Source organism: Echiichthys vipera (assembly GCF_963691815.1).
Source record: "Echiichthys vipera genome assembly, chromosome: 4".
Lineage (NCBI taxonomy): Eukaryota > Metazoa > Chordata > Actinopteri > Perciformes > Trachinidae > Echiichthys > Echiichthys vipera.
In genome coordinates this window covers 1,672,205-1,691,609 of record NC_139829.1, presented here as the reverse complement: position 1 = coordinate 1,691,609, position 19,405 = coordinate 1,672,205, and the positions used below count along the sequence as shown (strand labels likewise).

The following is a 19,405-nucleotide window of genomic DNA, read 5'->3' as shown; positions in this document are numbered from 1 at the left end:
AATTCTGCGGCCTGTAGGCGTGGTCATGTGTTCTAGGCGGTAATAAACTACTCTTCAACTTACGTCAGCATGTCACAGGGGTTAAGGACTATTTACTAATTGGCTTAATTATCTCGCTGCCCAATCATAGAAATTGCTTGGTGTGCTTTGGGCATAACTGTTATTGCGCAACAATTTACACTTTTTAACAGCACCATCAGGACATCTTATTTGGAGGGAATCCATGTTAATGTTTTGATCCAGTTTCAATCGTGCCATGAATTACACTATAATGTTGGTCCATTAAGATGTTATTTCACAACACAGTTCACAAAAAAAGCTTGAGCCCTTTTTTATTGAAAGCTTACATCACTGCGTTTGTACATAAAAACATACCCTTTGCATACATCAGTTCAGACAAACACGCATGATTTACAATAATGGGAAATCTGGTATCAAAATATATAGACAAGGTGGGAGGATTTGATCACAACAAATTAAAAATGATTACGGTAAAATAATCGTAGACTAATGGCACCACTTAAGGGAATAGAGCCATCAGTCATTTTGTTACACTTTGGCTTTTCCTTTAAACCCTCTCTTACAGTAGAAAGCTACTCAAAAGCAGTTTCCTCGTACACATCAGCCACAGTGGACCCTAGTGCATCATCAAACACTGCCACCCACTGGCCAGCCATCATAAGTGTAATACAAATCTCTCAAAACCAAGATAGCCTGCAGATGGCTAGAAATGCAGAGTAGCTCAGGAATATTAGTATTAAAGTTACTGAAACTATTATTTTAGACTTTTCACAAATTATTAAATCTGTTATTTTATTCAATTTTTGGCTAAATACAGCTTTCTTGAGTTGAAAACTCAAGTGAAAAAAATGATTGTGCATGCCTAAAAATGAATAAAAAACCCTGACTGAGGTTATTATAATTCCGGTCTATAGTAAGAACTTACCATCCCAGTTTCCTAGAGACCATTTCAAATGGTTTCTTAAGTCGAAAAATAAACATTTACAAGGGATGGGATTTAATGATGCTAAGCAAATAATGTCTCATTGTACATGAAACTGTTTTAAAAAGGCTATGAAAGATGCACAATAACCGCCTCAAAAGTAGCAAGTACTGAAACAAAATTATCAAAAACTCTCACTTTCTAATTTAAAAACAAAATACATTTATTCACCGAAATAGTCCTTCATGAAACTCAGAGGTTGAAAACTTGATCAAAGAAAACAGTAAAAAACAAAAAAACTACACTTCCTTTCCCACTTCTTCTCTGGAAAATAGAATCACAGTTCATTGGCTTGATTTGATACAGATGTAATATAAAAAGGCAACAGGCTTTGACTATAGTAATCACACAGAGGTTTGGGATAAGATTAAACACAATGGTGTGGAAAATTGCAAATGTGTCTCTTTTCCTGCACGAGTGGGTCAGAGGCGAAGGTTCAAGGTCGACGGTCGTATTCACTGATCTTCCTCTTGATGTGTGACAGTTTGGACTTGAGATATTTACACCTGTTCTTCTTAATGTGGTAATCTGGGGACTGTGAAGGATGGAAAATAATTCAAATTGGACTTTATTCAACAAACATCTATTCAGAGAACTGTATTTCACTGTTAGGAACAACCTGTTGGAAATCCCTGCATATGCCTTACCTTCTTGAGATTCTTCAGTCTGGTGTATTCCTCCAGGGCGTCCTGAGATTAGAAAGATAGTGGTCTATGATCTGAAGCGAGCAATCACAGTAACCAGAGCATCTCAGAGCACCATCCCAGATCCCAGAGTTGCACTCAAATTTGACTCTGTTGAGACTAGCAATAATATTAGCTGACTTGCGAAGTGTTGTTAAAGTAAAGCCAAAACATCTGGATCAACACCTGGTGCCTGCTCCTTCCATGGTACATTTGGTAGAAACATTTGGTTTCTGTCTTTAAGTTAGTTGTTTTGAACTAGCCTGGTACAAAAATATTCACCCCCATCAGTGTTGTCATGGAGATATGACCTAAACATACAGACTAGAATGTTCTTTTGTACCAGGCCTTAAGTAGGTTTAATAATGATGTGAAAACGGCCTATTTAACATGGGGGTCAATGAGAAGCTGCTCTATTATAAAACGTGCCCCTAGTGGACACTCAGAGAATTGCAGTTTTGGATCAACCAAAGACTATAAAAAAATGGATGCAGCCTCTCCGCCGGGCCCTGTTCTCTCAACTTGATCCAATCATATTCACCTCTGGGAGCTGCCATCTTGTCAGACATTTCCTCTTACCAAAAAAGGGCATGTATGTGTTGTTGGGGGGCGGGAGAGATGGCCGTCTAGCTGACATTTACAGAATTAGCCACATTAGCTCCACCACCCAGGAGCTAGGCTGACAGAACACGCTGCTAGATAAATGGGAGTGGGAGTCAGTGTTGAGATTATTTTCCAGGACCGGGAGGGAACGGGGGTCAACAGGAACAGGATTTTTTTTAGAGGGCAGAGACTGACACGGCACTCTGTAGCGGAGTTTACACCGGCTCTGGGAGTAAAGTGCAGCCAGGATTTCTAATCTATGATTTAAACTGATATTCAACACAGTACCATGCTTAAAGACTGTGAAACACCGACCCTCACAGCCCGAATCCTCCCGGTGCTCCAGATTAGCATCTAGTGTATGTGTCATAGATAGCAGGCTGTATTCAGATGACGGAGTTAGCATGCTAATCCTGACAACTAGCCTCCGAGGAGAAGTGAGGGTCAGAGGCTAACTGTCACTCAAGAGGCCACGCCCCTAATTATTCATAAACTTTAACCTCCAATATAATAAAAACTAGCCAAAATTCACTCTCCTAAGTGTTGTCATGGAGATATTACCTAAACATATCTCCAACAACAGACTAGAATGTTTTTGTCCCAGGCCTTAAATAGGTTTAATTAATCTGTGAAAAACGGCCTGTTTAACATGGGGGGTCAATGAGAAACTGCTCTAGTGTGAAACCTGCTCCTACTGGACACTCTGAGAACTGCAGTTTTTGACACTTCCTGATTGGATCAACCAGGAAGTCGCTCTGGTGGGGGCTTGCATAATATACTACATCCATGCTGCGGCTCCACTGCTTCATCCCTACTTCAAAGTCTCTGGCTCCAAAATTGCAAGATGGCAGCACCCATGTCCAGGATATTTTTTCATTATATTGCCCTCCTGTGCCATAGATGCAAACAGGCTCCAGTAACATTAATGCACATGTTTTGGCTTTGTCCCAAATTATTTACTTTCTGGCAGTCAATTTTCAATTCTATCTCTACAGCATTTAAAATGAACCTTTCCCCACCTCTCCACCCATTGCTCTCCTTGGCCTTTCACCCAGAAATGTTCCTTGAATACCCAGCAAGATGCTGACCTTCTCCACCCTAATCGCCAAACAATTGCTTCTCATTAGCTGGAAGGCTACTCAGCTCCTTCTCATAAACACTGGAGGAGAGATTTAATGAGTTGCTTACATCTTGACATTATTAGGTATACACGACAAGGCAAGGCTGGTACATTTAGTTTTATTTGGGACCGGTTTATTTCTCTCTTCTGCTCCCTCAGCTCCTCTTGCTAAGTCATAAAATGTGAAGTACTCTGAATTATCCCCGGCTATATCAACCCAGAGATATCCCAGAGATGGTTTGTTATTTTAGATGGGGATTTTATTTGAAGTAATATTTGTTTTTCTTCCTGTTGTTAAAGTGTCGAATTTAGTTGTTGCTGTCAGGGTAGTGAGAATTCATAAATATTCTTTTTATATTAACCTCAATCTACCTATAACCATAACCACACATCATAGACAAGTCCTTTGAAGAAGGGTGGACTGTTCATCCACACTCCAAGGAGCCGAAACTCAAACTGCCACTTCCACACTCACCAGGAACTGTGGAGTGCCCTCAAGGTGTAGGTGCAGCTCTCTGTCCAGGTCAGCCAGGTTCTGGTTTATGCTGTCCAGCTCAGCCTGCAGGCTCTTGTACTCCTGGTGTTCCCGGTCAAATTCCCGTTTGTAGATCAGACGCTCTTGCTCATCCACAATGGCAGGAAACAAACTGCAGATGAGAAAATACGGAAATCTCAGCAATTTATTATGTGACAACTAGTCATGTTTAATAATAGGTTCTAAACATTTGCAAAGAACACACACAAGATGGATTTACGGTGAAAAAATGCACATCAACCCCTGTCAAATGCAGTCATTTATCATGACTAAATCAGAAGTGGCTATCAGATCCCTTTTCATCCACTCACACAGAGAAGTCCTCCTCCTCTAGGTCATCTCCAGACTCCACACCAGTGTCATAGTCCTTCAGCCTGGGCTTTAGGCCTCCCACAGAACTGCTAATGTCTGAGTCTCTGCAAATACAATGATTGAGTTATACATACAGTATGATGCAGCGTGGTGCAGCGTGATGCAGCGTTATGCAGCGTGATGCGGTCAGTATTTTTTTGGAAGGTGAGACTGCTGTCAATGTACAGTATGTGCTGAGGTATTTAAAATCATGAACCATCTCCACCATTTGCTCAATAATCAATATTGGCTACATTGAAGGGTTTGCTGTTTTGTATGATGAGATCTTTAATCTCAACGTTTATTTAGTTAGTTTTGAAGAGCTGACATATGGTTCAAATATTGACTCTCCATTCCAGTGAATGTTGGCTCCATTAACCCTCTGCAGAAGAGTATGTACATTTGTGTGGTTAGTTTTGTGAACATAGAGTGACATTGATTTATCGGACTAAACTAGGCCTTTATAGACTTTTAGGGAAACAGTTGCACTAGGAAGACTGAACCTGTCAAAAAAAAAAAGAATGCATAATTTAATAAATTACTATGAATAAACATTAAAAATATACGTTGGCTCAATCTTTCCCACACTGGGTTTGGACAACCCACTTTTGAAGTGTGAACCTAACATATGATTTGTTATTTCAAAACACACAAGCACCAGGGTTTGACTGGGTAAAAAGTTTGATATTTGATCAGCAGCTGTCGGCAGTTAGGCTAATCCTGAATATTTAAGGAACTTGTAGCCTATTACTGCGCACCTTTACTGGTCATCAGAGACACACTGGTAACATGTTTTATAGTGCCTCTGTAGTGCCCAATTGACCTTATTTCCAATATGTATTTTGTATATCAACACTACCGGATGAAGCCACATGTATCCTTGTGCTAGCTCCCCCTAGTTCATCTCTAGCTCTCCCGTTAACTTGATCTGGGCCATTTGATGACATTTACCATCAGTGTGTGGGTGCACAACAGTGTTGTGTGTGTCAGCTGATCTGACCACAGAGATGCAAGCTGTGGCTAGCTTGACCGCAGTGCTAAGCATCTCAGTTCTCTCTATAATGATCTCCTGACTGGAGGTAGCATGTAGTTAGCTTGCCAGTGTGGGAGCAGTGTAGGAGTGTAGTAGTCACTGTGATATCAATCAACCAATACGCAAAAGTTGATGGACCCATTACACACAATGACAGGCCCCTTGTTTGTATAATGCGGAAGAAAGAATATAATATATGCATGAAGAAATGTATAAATAAATCATTCAGAAATACAGAATAAATTGGGGAATCAATACAAAAGGTCTATAAATAAAGAAGCTAATTAAAAACAAGGATCAATACATGGCACATTTTAATGCCTTTTTAAAACTTTACATTTATTTCTTATATAATTTTTTTGTTTGTCATTTAAAGCAGTTTTATTACAAAGCTAATTGAAGGATAAGCAGTGAAAATACAAATGACAAATGAGACCTAACTATAGCTAGAGTGTGGATTAAAGCAGATAAAGCAACACTATAAATAAAAGTCTAGGTAGACCTTTTCATATTTCATTCATTCCAACAATTTGGATTTCTATGTAATGAGTTATTTGAGCCTCATGTGGCTGCTAACATCTCTTTAGACCAGTCTTATGTGTTCTTATATTTGATTCTGTCCACTTTAGTGCTGTCAGACAATATTAAGGGCCTGACAATTTTAGTGAATAGTTATGTGTGTTGTAAGGTTGATTTTATATCTGTGCAAGGTACTGCATATTCACTTGAAGGTCCCATTTTCCATATGTAAAAACATTTACTTCCATTAGGCATTAGTAGACCATCTCTAATCTCTAATGTGCTCTAGTGTGCCCATGTCTATGGGCTTGCTTTGCTGTGCTGTACGTTATTGAATTTACACTAAAGAGTGAAAGTTATTCACCTATCTTGACTTCCTGTGTTGTTAGTGACACCCTGGGGCGAGGATCATCCTGTATACCTGGACTACCTTAGACGAGCTTCAACTCAGTGCCATATATCTACAATGAACTCAGATTCAGGGACCCCAGAAAATGTCAGGCCCTGATGAGGAGCACTGCATGATGCATAACTTACCCGGGCAGGTAAAGAGGCTTGTTGTGGTCAAGCTGATCCAGATAGTCTCGAGACCCCCTAACTTTGGGGTTATGGTCATTCACCAGCACATCTGGCTCACCAGACACATTGTTCACCTGAAAGCAAGATGCAGGGTCAGACGTTTTTCGTCATTCAGGTTCAATAAAGAAAAGTGTTTGAGAGAAAACATGCTACTGTAGTGAGCTTTTGTTACAAATTCTGGGAATGAAAGGGGGAGGATTAACCAGGCATGGTAAATGCTGGTAGGCTACCAGGCATGAAAAAGTCATTAGAATTGTGGCTAATGAAGAGGGTTCTAAAAATTGAATTGCATTGTTTTTGGACCCAGTGTTTTTTAAATGTCAAGATGTCTTCAAGATGCATCAATTTTGACCAGTCATTTTAAACTGCCTCTCTAGTCCCTCAGCTTTATGAAAGTACAATGCTAAATACCCACCCCGATCTGTCATGTGATAAACAACTGTGTTATTTTATAGGTTATTGTTGGACTGTGTCATTGTCACAACCTATCACTTTTAAACTATGTACCTTAATGACTTTACCCTGTGTCTTATAAAGATAATGATCAAGTAAACATTTTTTACTTTACGGCATCTGACCTCACTAAAGCAAGAAAAAAAAAGAAAATCTGCAGCTGCAGATGATGTTTCCTACATTATCAACCATTAAAGGTATAATATGTAGTGTTATCTAGGGGTGTAAGGATACACATATTCATACAGTCACAGTACAGGGACTTATGGGTGGTTACAGAGGTGGACAGCGGTCTGTAAATGTGGCGTACATAGCGTTAGAGAGATAGTTAGATAATTTATTTGTCCCATTGGGGAAAATTCTTCTGTGAGTGATACACAAAATATACAAAAAAAACTTTCTGGGGGACGAGACCCATAAAAAGAAAAACTGTGAGAAAGTTGTTGTGAAGTTGAAGGGGCGCCTCAACAAGTGGAAATGGCTTTTACCTAAAATGTCATACAGAGGTCGCCCCATGATCCTGAACAACCTGGTCTCGTCCGCCCTGTGGCACCGGCTGTCCTGTGTCGATGGCAGAGGTACACCGGGTTTTAGTTGATTTCTTTTGGGCCAGGATGCACTGGGTCCCACAGAGTGTCCTCTGCCTTCCTAAGGAGGAGGGTGGCCAGGGCCTGGTCCATCTTGATTTTAAGTTGTTTTTAATGAAAGACGGAAAGGTAATTTCATCATAGAAACTTTTAGATACACTCGCCAGCACAAACACAAGAGCCAGCTTTTAAGCTTCGTTTTAGGGCAGGCTAAGATGGCAGTGTATGTGACCAGGAAGAGACAGGTGGAGGAAAACCTGCAGGTTGAGTCGGTCCCTTTCTGTGTGAACATGATAAAGGCCAGACTGCTGGTGGATTTGAGTTTTTATAAAACTGCAGGTGACCTGGACTCTTTTAAAGATCTGTGATGTTTCCAAAGTGCTTTGTGTTCTGTCACAGCTGGAGAACTGTTGTTAGCAACTCTCCCCCCATCCAAAACTGCCATTTCAACCAGCTGACAGTTTTTAAATGACTTGACCAGCAGCCTTTGCTACGAGCTGATTGGCTGGTGAAACAGGCAACGTGCTTACGTTCTAAAACCAGTTGCAAGCGACTTGGCAAGCAGAGTTGCAGGCAACAACATCAGCCGGTTGCCTATATGGCACCGGTTCTCAAATGAACGGTATCTACCAGACCAAATGCCAACACAGATTTGGGTGCCTCCTTTGGGTGCCACTTAAATGCTTTTAAAACAGACATTATAGGCAACAGAAGCTTCACCGCACGGGAGTGATGTGAGCTTAGCGTTATTTAACAGCATAACCTTGGCAGCAGGTCTTGTTAGCCTACCGTTAGCTTTTTTAATGACATGTAGGGGGCCGCAAGAGCACTTAAAAAAAACAAATTAAAAAAATCACCTGGCTGAAGCGCTTTTATTTCATTCATCCATGTTAATTTCTTTAGCAGTCAGTTATTGATATTTAGCATTAAGCCTCCATTTTCACCAGGGACCTGTTTCAAAATGTTTGACCTCAACCTATCAAGGCTTTATGGCAGAGTGGCCCGACTGAAGCCTCTTAGTCTCATTAGACCAGAAGGGAAGTTCTCTGGTCTGAGAGTCCTTTGTGTGTTTTTGGCTTTCATGTGTCGTGCACTGAGGAGAGGCTTCAGTCCGGCCACTCTGCAGTAAAGCCCTGATTGGTGGAGGGCTGCAGTGATGCTTGACTTTCTAGAACTTTCTCCCAACTCCCCACTGCACCTCTGGAGCTCATCCACAGTGATCTTTGGGTTCTTCTTTACGTCCCTCACCAAGGCTCTTCTCCCTGATCGCCCAGTTTGGCCGGACGGAAATTCTTTTGTAACCATCGCCTGATCTGATCCTTGCCACAATTGTGTCTCTGAGCTCTCTGGGCAGTTCCTTGGACCTCATTATTCTCATTTGCTCTGACATGCACTGGAGCTGTTAGGTCTTATATAGACAGGTGTGTGCCTTTCCTAATCAAGTCCAATCAATTGAATTAAACCCAGCTGGACTCCAATAAAGGTGTAGAACCATCTCAAGGACGCTCAGAAGAAATGGACAGTATCTGAGTTAAATATACAAGTGTCACAGCAAAGGCTCTGAAAACTTATAGACATGTCATATGTCACTTTTGTTTCTTTTGTTTCTACAATTCTGTGTTTTTCTGTCAAAATGGGGTGCTGTGTGTACATTAATGAGGGAAAAAAAAACTTCGATATATTTAGCAAATTACTGCAAATGAATAGAGAGAAATATGAGGGGGTCTGAATACTTTCTGTATCCACTCTAAAATAAAGGCTACCTCCTGACTCATGGCTCTGTGAATGGAGTCCGGTCTAATTGAGGTTGCCACACTTTCAGGGGGACAGTATAGTATTACATGAAGGAACTTGATTGGATTTTTAGGTATTGTGTTACAAGGATACCCATTTTAAAATTTATTTTCTCCTCCAAAAGTTTGATTGCCTGAGGTTTCAGTCAGGTTTTCCTTAGGCTCCTCTCATACTAGTCCTAGTTTAGCGGTAGCGACCTGTTCTCTGCATATGATAAGCATTCTGGTTGTATGAACCAGGACCAACCGGTTTTTCTACATCTCCCTGCATGGCTCAATACCATCGATACCATCACTACCATCAACAGGAAGCGTGAGACACTTTCTCTCAGCCAACTGCTGAAATGTCAGGTCCAAATGCATTCCTGGGAAAGTTCACACACCTGATATGAAAGGTATGCTGGTATGAAAATAGCTTTCAGGTCAACACTTTAATTTGTGTCAATGTCCTCAGAACACAACCCATGATGATGTCATTATGGAAAATGTAAGAATACTTAATTTGATTAATGTTCTTTTGTACATCCAGTCATAGAAGTGCTGTTTATGTTCTAATAGGAGTTGGCAAAGTATTTATTTTTAGAACACATCCTCCAAACAACACAGCACATAACGCTGCCACTAAGTGTTGCTTAACACACCACACCCAGAAACTGCAAATTAAACTATCCCTCCCTTCCTCACGTCTCGTCTGAAACTAGGATGGGACTTAGGATAACCAGAAGATATGGTAGACATGTATTTCAAGACTTCATGACGTTTTCAGATCTGTTTATATATAACACAAACACCTTTGTTGAAAAAAGAAAATTTAAAAATAAATCAAAAGATAAGTTAACCTCTCTGCAGCATCCACTGTTCCCATTTGACTTCCCCCTCACTCTTCTCTTCTGGGCTATATGATGCTCAAAGCTGAAGGTAACTTTCTATGAAAAATATGTTGGATTTTTTCATATTTGGGTTAGGGTTACAATGAGACAGACAGCAGTGAAAAAGTAATGTATCTCTACCGTATCTGCTTCCAGAGTCCTCTCTGTGTTCTAATGGCATATGTTAGTTTCCACTGCACCCTAAGAAAAACTAAGATTTTTACAGAAAGTCACCAACTACAGCTTTAACAGAGTGAAATATTCAAACCCAAGATTCCACAGGTTTTTTTATGGCTGCATCATCCCATCAAATATGAATATTTACGTAGATAAACAATTTACTCGCATTTCCCCCAAATTTCCCCTTACATATTTGTTATCTTTGGAATTGTTTTGATCTCTAGATGCTTGTAATTTCTGATTTAGAAGTGGTTGAGTGGGTTTTAATATGTTAATATTGGTGTAGTAAATGGTGATTGCCAAATTGAGTATTTAAAGTGGCCACTTAGAAAAGTAGTTCAAACTACTGTCCACATTTAGCAATCACACTCACACTCACACACTCACCCACTCCCCGACACTGTTGTGTAGACCATCTTTGACGACCTTCACTTCCTCCCAGAGAATGCGATCCCTGCCCCAGCGCCTGATCTTGGAGCGAGTCTTGACTGCAAACACCAGCAGGATGATGAGGGCAACAAACACCAGGAAGCCCAGGACGATAGCTATGGCCTGCAGGGGCAAGCAACCAAATATTCTTAGGTGTCCATCACAGTGATCATTATAGTCCCTTTTACACATGCACAGCAAATCTGAAATGATCCTGACATTACTTGACGGGACTGTGCGTAAGAACACAAAAGTCCATTCAGTCAGACATGACCTCAAACAGAGTTTGCCCTCCCTGCTCCTGAGTACAAAGACCAGGAAATCTTAGGGCGCGCTCACACTATCCTCCCGGACCGAGACCCGGACTTTAGGGTACTTGTCCCCCCTCCCTCTCCCCCCCGCGCCCCAGCCCCGTTTGTACTCACACTACCAGGGCCTCGGCCAATGCTTCTTGCTGTCCATACGCCATCACGCCGTAACACGTCACACGCATTGATCGCGTGTGTGGCTTTGTTTACAAATCTTTCCACAGACCTCGGAGTTTTTGTGCGTCTTGTCGACTGTTTTTGAATATTTTCATCCGACCAAATCTGCAGTAAACACTCCACCTCCGCATCACACCAACATGAACCTTTCACCGCCATTGTTGTTGTTGTTAAATGTCCGCGCATGGTCCGTCCTTCTATTTACATGTCCGAACAGGCGGACATAACGCTACTGCCGTAGGGCTCGTGCTCGTGCGCGTACACGTGCGCACGCTCGTGCTCGTACATGTGCAAACGGCTCCGCTAAAGCCCACCTATTTCAAGCGGGCCGTGGCGGCCCAGCTGGCCCCAGTTGAGCGCGGAGCGGGTGCGCTCACACTACTTAAAGGTACTAGACTTTAGCTGAAAAACCGGTTTTGGCCGCGGCCAAAAGGATAATGTGATCACGCCCTTAGAGTGAAACCATGTGTGAATAGAGCCGTTTATTCTCAAGCTTAGTCACAGAGATGCGGGGCATGTTGATGATGTTTATATCATCTGGGCCAACAGCAGAGGAAAACAAATCTCCAACAGTGAAAAAGAAGGGTAGTTTACACAAATGAGGCAACAAACACATCTAACTGGAGAGACAACGAAATTTTGGAACTTCTGTCAGTATAGACCAATACCAAACCATCAGACAAATTCAATGACGTCAAGAGCCTATGCTGTCTGTGACCAAATAAAGAACCGGATCGGTCAGCATGGTGTAAACCTGTCCTGCCTCCTGCCGTTAATTTTTTTTAAATCATACTGAAATTAATTAAAATAAAATGAAACACTGGAAAACTACAGTAGAACACAGCATAATACCTTGGTAAATGATCAGCAATGAAAATGAAAAATCAAGTGATTTATGTTAAATGGGGTGAAAACATGCCCAACCACTGTTATGATCTTGAAAGCAATTCATAATCGCCAAAGTTGCTTTATGAATTATTTTTGTAAATCAGGACCTACATTATATCTGATAAGAGCTTAGTTAGTAACTCTGACAATGACAATGGAAAACTGCTCTGCTTATTTGTCTGTGATCTGCACCACGTCAAACATCTGAAGCATTGCTATACCTGAAACTGTTTTCAGGCTGAATCTGTTTTAACACAGAAGTTAATATCAAAGTCTTCCTTGCTGTCTGTTTGTTGAGCTGGACCAGACATTCAGAACATTAACAAATATGGCAGCAACCAAATATTTGCTACAAAACCTCTAGTACAATGATAAACAATTTGAGCATTGGAAACTAGTTGATTTTCTATTGAAAAAGTGAGAAATACTGTCCTTCTACAGGCAGAATTTAAACCTTTCTTTAATAGAATCTAAATTCCTAAACACCGAAAAATATGGTTATAAAGATCAACAATTTTACAGTGTTCTACTTTCTATTTACATAGTTATCACTAGAAAATTACTGTAACTATGGCTAAAATGGAACAATATATCTGTAATATCTGTGTACACAAGCTACTGGATTTATTACTGGACTCCTCTTGGATAAGGAGCTACACAACCCACATAAAATCTAAAAAATCATAAAAAACCACATATCTCCCCGAAAAAGCAAGTGTACCACACCTCTTGGGGCTCCACCACACAGTAATGGTAGAGGTACTGGTTGAGGAAGATGCCCTGGGCCTGGTTCTGGTTCTGGTACTGGGCACACAGTTGGCGGACCTGGCTGTAGTAGACAGATCCAGTGGACTGGGCTGTTGGGTTCACTGCCACCAGGTACACAATAGTGGCAATGAGCATCAGAAATGCTAAGATGGCACAGATGATGATGGTTGCTAGGTAGAACTTTGATGAGCGGGCAGCATTTTGCCTCGAAACAACCAACACAAATATGATGAGAACAGCTATAAAGGTAATGGCAGATATGGCGATGATGAAGCCCTTGCCAGCTCTGGGATCCATTTGTGTTCCTCCATAGCCGTAGGAGCCCCCAATGCCAGCACCGCCTCCATATGAGCTACCATAATTGCCACCGTATGAGCCACCATACGAGCCGCCGCCATATGAGCCGCCGCCATATGAGCCACCGCCATAACCTGGCAACAGGCCAGCTCCGCCTCCCAGACCCATGAGGCTCATATCGTAGTCCCAGGCAAGTGTGGAGGCTACACAGGCAAACACAGCCACACACATGATGATGATGATTATGCTCAATATCTTCATCACCCCAGGTGGTGAAGTCCAGCGATAGAAGTGAAGCATCTTCTCTCCTGGGTAGTAGGAGAAAGCTGGGTTGGTCATGAGCTCACTGTGCCTGTGTCTGCTGCTGTGGCTGCAATAGAAAAGAACAGGGGAGAACAGACTGGAGTTATCTGGAACCCCCTGCATTTCACATATAGCATAATAATAATAATAATAATATAATAATAATAATAAACACACACACAAACCGAATAGAACTCACACTTGGCCCAGATGATCTGTGCCCTGTGCTTTAGGGTAATTGTCTCCCCTCCCTCTTGCCCCTCGGCCCAGGCCTGGCCTGCACTCACATTACTTGAAATGCTTCTTGCTTTTACATCGTCATCCCTCAGAGATTTAGTTATGTCTGACTGTTTTTGAATATTTTCATCTGACCAGATCTGCTGTAAACACTCCACCTCCACATCCACATCAAACCACCATGAACCGTTTGCCGTATCTTTTTAAATGTCCGATGCAGGAACAGTTTGTGCAATGTGCAATCGTGCTTTTCAAAAGCCCACCTCTCTCGACCGGGCCGTGAGCGTACCGTGCCTGAGCCTGGAACAGTTGTACTCACATTGGTCAAACGAACTAGACTTTAGCCTTGAAGAGCACTTGGGCACGGAAACAATGGATAGTGTGAGTGTGTGCTAAATAGAAACCAGCTTTGTCAGTAATAATTAGATTCCAGAGACCAAACAGTTCCCCCATGAGCAACAGTGGTGACGAAAACCAAATCAGACCAAGGCTACTTGTGACATTGGACAAAAATGACATAAAGCTTACACAACTTACACTATATGTTTTAATAATGAAAACTTCAATATATTATTAATTGATTGTTTAACAAAAGGAACAGTTAGACATTGTTATATTCTGTTTCTGCCTTAAGCTCCATTTGGATGGGATTCACATTACAGGGGGAGGTTGGGAACAAAATATTCACTGTACTTCTGGGTAACAACTCATCATTGGGATGGCACTTAAACCATCCCAAAATGACAGGATGTGGTCAAGAAAGTTACTTCCTTCGTTCTCACACAAAAGGAAAATTTCATACTGAGAGGGTTAAAAATCTAAGTACAATGACAAGCAGTTCTTCCTGTGAAAAAAAGACAACAATTGCAGCTGTAATTATTATTGAGGTGGAGGTAAAAAAAATCATTGCAGCTTCATGTACCTTATCTACCTGCTCTAAACAAGACCAACAGGGACCTGGGCTCTCATTTCTAAAGGTGGCGTACACACAGAAGACGGCGCACACCTCTTTCTAAGCAAACTTCGGGATTTATATTTTTATCACTCTGACCCACCCCGACGGCAGAAGGATGAAACATGAGAAACTGTGTGAAAAGAAGAACTTTGTCTAAAATAAATCAAAATATTCCCTCTCTTTTATCATATGAAGAATTCACAAAGACATTTTTACAATAATACTCAAACAGCTCCTTGATGGATTCTCTCTACAGTGGAAAAAAACAAGATATCTTTGGAAAAAAAACCCTCATAACTTATAAATATGTTGTGTAATTATTAAACAATACCTGCATGTTATGGAGTTTGAAAAGGAAATTTTGAGTCATTTAATTGCCTGCAAAAACAACTGTCTGCTACTGTTAAATCATCAGCATCATTTAAAATTATTATGCGCAATTGTTACCACATTGTGTCTTATCATGGATGAATTTCACCTACATATTATAAATGCTCATTATAGACTCTGAATCCGACAGACACAGCGCTGTGAAAGAGAAACTACAGCTCTAAATAGAACGTCACCTATTGTCAAAGAAAGGAAAGAAATAGTACACCAATGAACTGGCAAAACGTAGTTTGCAGTTTGCCTTCATGAAAGTTGTAGTTAAACAATGGTGATTGATCATGTGACCCACTAATGTAGTTTGCAGGGTTTTAACTTTATCAGCATGACATGTAAATTAAAAATGTCCCTTCTTGGGATGAATAAAGGATCATCTTATTTTATGAACTGAACTGTTAAGTAGCTATAAAGTTCAGCAGCCTTTACAAAAATACATTTTTATTTTGACTTTTTAAGGTAAAGTGTTTTAGTTAATAAAAATAAATAAATCATTTCAAAGTTCCACGCTGTGTCGTCTAATATTTTATTCCATTACTTTTGATGATGTTTTAGTTTTCCATTGTGGTATCGTTATCGAGATATTTAGGCAGGTATCGTACCAAAGTCATCATTTTGGTATCGTGCCAACACTAAATTCAACTTCACATTGATTCCTATGTCTTTTGTTTTGTTTTCCTCTCTGCATTTGTCATGATGTCGGTATGAATGAAAATTGAGTGTGTTTCGTTGACTATTTATAGGCCTCTATGGGCGTGACATGACTTTGCTAGCTGCAGCACACTGAGTTGATTGTTGATTGCGTAGGACGTGAGTGTGCACGGTTTTAGAAATGAGGCCCGACGATTGGTTGTTTTATGGAGAGGTATATTTCCCAAAATGTCATGCTGCTCCTTTAAACAACTATGCTACTAATGTTAGAACAATCAGTGGCCACAGAGGTATGTAAAAAAGTATAAAGAAATATAGTGGTTGGGACATGAGGATGAGTGTAGGAGTGAGGGATAAATGTAGGTCTACTTACTGTTTGCTACCACTCGGATGGTAAGGTGGGGGGCTGTGTTTGTTGCCCGGCATACTAAAGCCCAACTGGAATCCACCCTGCTAAACACAACACATAACCATTGATTTTAAAACACATGAGAAAAGTGACATTAAAGTAATATTAACCAGTAATATCACTGCCTGATCACACGCCTCTGTGGTGTTGTGCTATAAAGCAGCAGCAATAAATTGTGACACTGATTACCACCAATCTCAATACAGTGGCATCGGGGGAATTTTCAGACCTATGTTACAACCCCAGCAAATTCCCTTCTAAAATGTATGTCGCCACCATTTGGGACCACTGAGTGGAAGAATACAATTGGTTTAGTTCAGGTAGCATCACCAGCTTTCCTCTGAGTTCCTCTTCCTAGTCTTACGGTCAGACGGGAATCCAAAGAAAGAACACCTGTTCTTGCTGGAATGTGGACGAGCAATCTGTGCAGAAGACGAGGCAGCAGCACTCAGAGATGAGAAGTGGAGGGAAAGTGTGAGGACGTGAGGTCACATAGGAACATGAAAGGTGGACGTTCTCATGAGGCTTTTTGCAGAGCCGGTCACTGAACAGTCTTACAGTAAACTGTCAAACTGTGAACATGAAATCATGGGTACTCAAGGACAGATAATGACTGGGACCAGAAAACAAGTTTTCCATTGCAATATACACCAATGTCAATTTTCTGCAGCTGAGGTCCCATGGGGTCTACAGGAAGCTGCATTACAGGGGCGGTACTTAGCAGCCCGATATGTGGGAAGTAGGCTAAACCAGCCTATGTTCACTTAATACAGAGTGTGATGGAAAGCTTTGCTGTTGTTGAAACAGATCTTCAAATATTGACCTTCACCACTGAGCTGCTGTTCAGCAATTCAACCAAAAGAAGAAGCAAGTGATACTGTTTGGACCTTAGGTTTGTTTGTGGTGAAACAAAGCAGCACTGGGCTCAGTGGGCGGAGATCCACTTGTCCTTTTTCAAAAACATGAAGCTGATACGTGAGAGATGGGCTTGTTTCACAGAGAGGCGGAATATGACTGTTGCTATGGACATTCAAAGTCCTTTAAAGTCACAGATGGGAATATCACACAAGAGGAAAGCTTTTGCCAATTAACTATCGATTTACACCTGAAAGTAAGCCCGCAAGTCCTGTTACACTGCCATCACTGTGAAGATGCGAGAGTAACGAGGAACCTTGAACACAACTGCTAAACAAACGCACAAAGATATTAATCCCGGCAAAAAAAAATGGCGTGGACTAAACCTGACGTTTTCTCACCAAAGCAACTGTTCAACACAATGTGTCTCTTATCACAGTCCGCACTCAACATGTGGTTACACTAGAAGTTGGAAATGTACCCACCTTATGGAATGAACCGTCTGATCCCGATGAACACAGCAGTGATGAACGAAAACAACAGTGTGCGCGCGGCCCTGTGTGTGCGAGTAAAGAAACACGCGCACCTATAGGTGTGTTCGTCACGTGGGCTCTTCCTCAGGTCATACAGGACTAACCTGTCTCCTCTCAAAGACGGGAAAACCGTGGACTCTGTCACGGACACCGCATCCTGGACTCCACACCCACGCTCGGAGTGTCACCTGTGGGGCACGTTTTCACTAAAAGCAGCTGACATTTGAATATTTTGGTTTAATCATCAATGTCTAAATATATATATATATATATATATATATATATATATATATATATATATATATATATATATATATATATATATATATATATATATTCAATGAAAATTATTGTACAGAACGTTACCTTTTTGACTGTTGGAAATCATTTAAACCAAAACAAATTAAAATGTGAATTAATTAATTGATCTTCAACCGTTTGTCCCTGTCGGGGTCGCGGGGGGCTGGAGCCGATAGTTTGAACTCAATAGTGATTTTGAGTGACATATTCTACCGAAGTCTCACTGCTCATTCACCTTTAAATGATATAAAAACTATCAAGTGTTACTAGCTGAGGTGGAAAGGCTGTCATGCTAATCCAACAGCAAAATGTCTCCAGTGTTGGAGAACCTGACACCAAACAACTCAAACCGGTCCTCCGGCTGTTTCCTGGCAGAGCCACGACAGCAGCCATTTTAGGAGGGGGACGCTTGTTTGTTAGCTCGGAGCCAGAAATGGGGTTTGAAAGAGTCCAGACTGAAAGGATATGCAGTGTCCCTGAATTCAACACTTTCATTAGACCATTACACAAAGGACCCACACATCCCTTTGAAAGAAAGCCTCCTACAGAGGAGTTAATTTATCTCCACACTACCATAAACACTGCTAATAATAAGGAAGAATCACGACTGATATTCTGTCCATTTTGCAATCTGACTGTAATTATTGTGATTAAAGGTTGAATATGTAGAATCTTCATTAAAAAGCTCTATTTTTAAGAAAAATACACCCACAGCAGGGCATTTTGAGGGGTACAGAATAAAAGTATAGCTTTTCCATAAAAAATACATTTGGTCTGAATTAATATTTTTGACAATGACTTTCTGTCTCCTTCTGTTTCCATTGTAGCAGCCAATAGCGTTGGGCGTTGCTGGTTGCCAGGGTTGTCTGTTGTTGCTACAGAAACAAGAATCATTTTGATTTGAGAGCTATCTAATGGATTCCACAGCACTCAAAGAAAGACTTCCAGCTGAAGACTGGCTAACGTTAAATACTGTTGTCAAATTAACTGATTAGTCCAAACGAGTCGTTACCCTGTGTGAAACATCACTGACATGGAGCAGGCTGATCACTGACACACTTTGCAACAAACCTGGCAACCCGAATGCTGGGATTATTTTTTGTTGTTGCGACTACGATCTTGAGACACTAGATAGTGCTGTTCTGCTCATTCTTCATATTCAAAAATTTAAGAGAAATATCATTTGAACCACAATTTCTAAATACAACAAGACTCAAAACATTGGTTTTCCAGAAAAAGATGAGAAACCATAATGGTCTATAATAATGGTTCACCGTGTCTACCAATGACTTGTTCACCTATTCCTCAGACTATATTCTTATATACTTAGTCATATTGTTAGCTGTACCAATGGTAAACAAGGATAAATAAACTAGGATTTACAATGAATAAATACAGACTCTGAAAATAGAGCTTTTTTGTACTGTTTTTATAGTTGTTTCAACACCATGGGCTACCCTCATTCATAACCACTGGCCTCGACTAACCATTGACCAGCTGTAGCACACAGGTGTAGGTAGATGTAACTATAAAGAGGTTCTTCACTGGCATAAAGCAGTATGACATAGCAAATGATACAAAATAATACACACACACATATCAA

General features: G+C 40.9%; 1 protein-coding gene across 2 annotated transcripts; it reads right to left on the bottom strand.

Moving 5' to 3' along the window:
- Positions 1-272: 272 nt before the first annotated feature.
- oclnb (occludin b) lies at positions 273-17,514 on the bottom strand. Of its 2 annotated transcripts, none has more exons than XM_083912571.1 (9): positions 17,455-17,514; positions 16,079-16,158; positions 12,837-13,545; positions 10,696-10,860; positions 6,385-6,500; positions 4,256-4,360; positions 3,885-4,056; positions 1,651-1,692; positions 273-1,538 (listed from the first exon to the last, which is right to left on the bottom strand). In XM_083912571.1, the coding sequence occupies exons 2-9, from the start codon at positions 16,129-16,131 to the stop codon at positions 1,440-1,442; spliced, it is 1,461 nt and encodes a 486-aa protein (XP_083768697.1). In that variant the 5' UTR covers positions 16,132-16,158; positions 17,455-17,514; the 3' UTR covers positions 273-1,439. The 2 variants fall into 2 exon arrangements, with proteins under 2 accessions (XP_083768697.1, XP_083768698.1); XM_083912572.1 differs by having other exon boundaries at positions 16,079-16,155; positions 17,455-17,496.
- Positions 17,515-19,405: the final 1,891 nt, after the last annotated feature.

What these genes read in the sequence shown, in the direction of transcription:
- oclnb (XM_083912571.1), bottom strand. Translation starts at nt 16,131, where the DNA reads ATGCCGGGCAACAAACACAGCCCCCCACCTTACCATCCGAGTGGTAGC. An exon ending in AAGCCTCTTTACCTGCCCGG is followed by an intron (nt 4,361 to 6,384) that starts GTAAGTTATGCA and finishes TTGTATTTGCAG; the next exon opens with AGACTCAGACATTAGCAGTT. An exon ending in GAGGAGGAGGACTTCTCTGT is followed by an intron (nt 4,057 to 4,255) that starts GTGAGTGGATGA and finishes TCTCATCTGCAG; the next exon opens with TTTGTTTCCTGCCATTGTGG.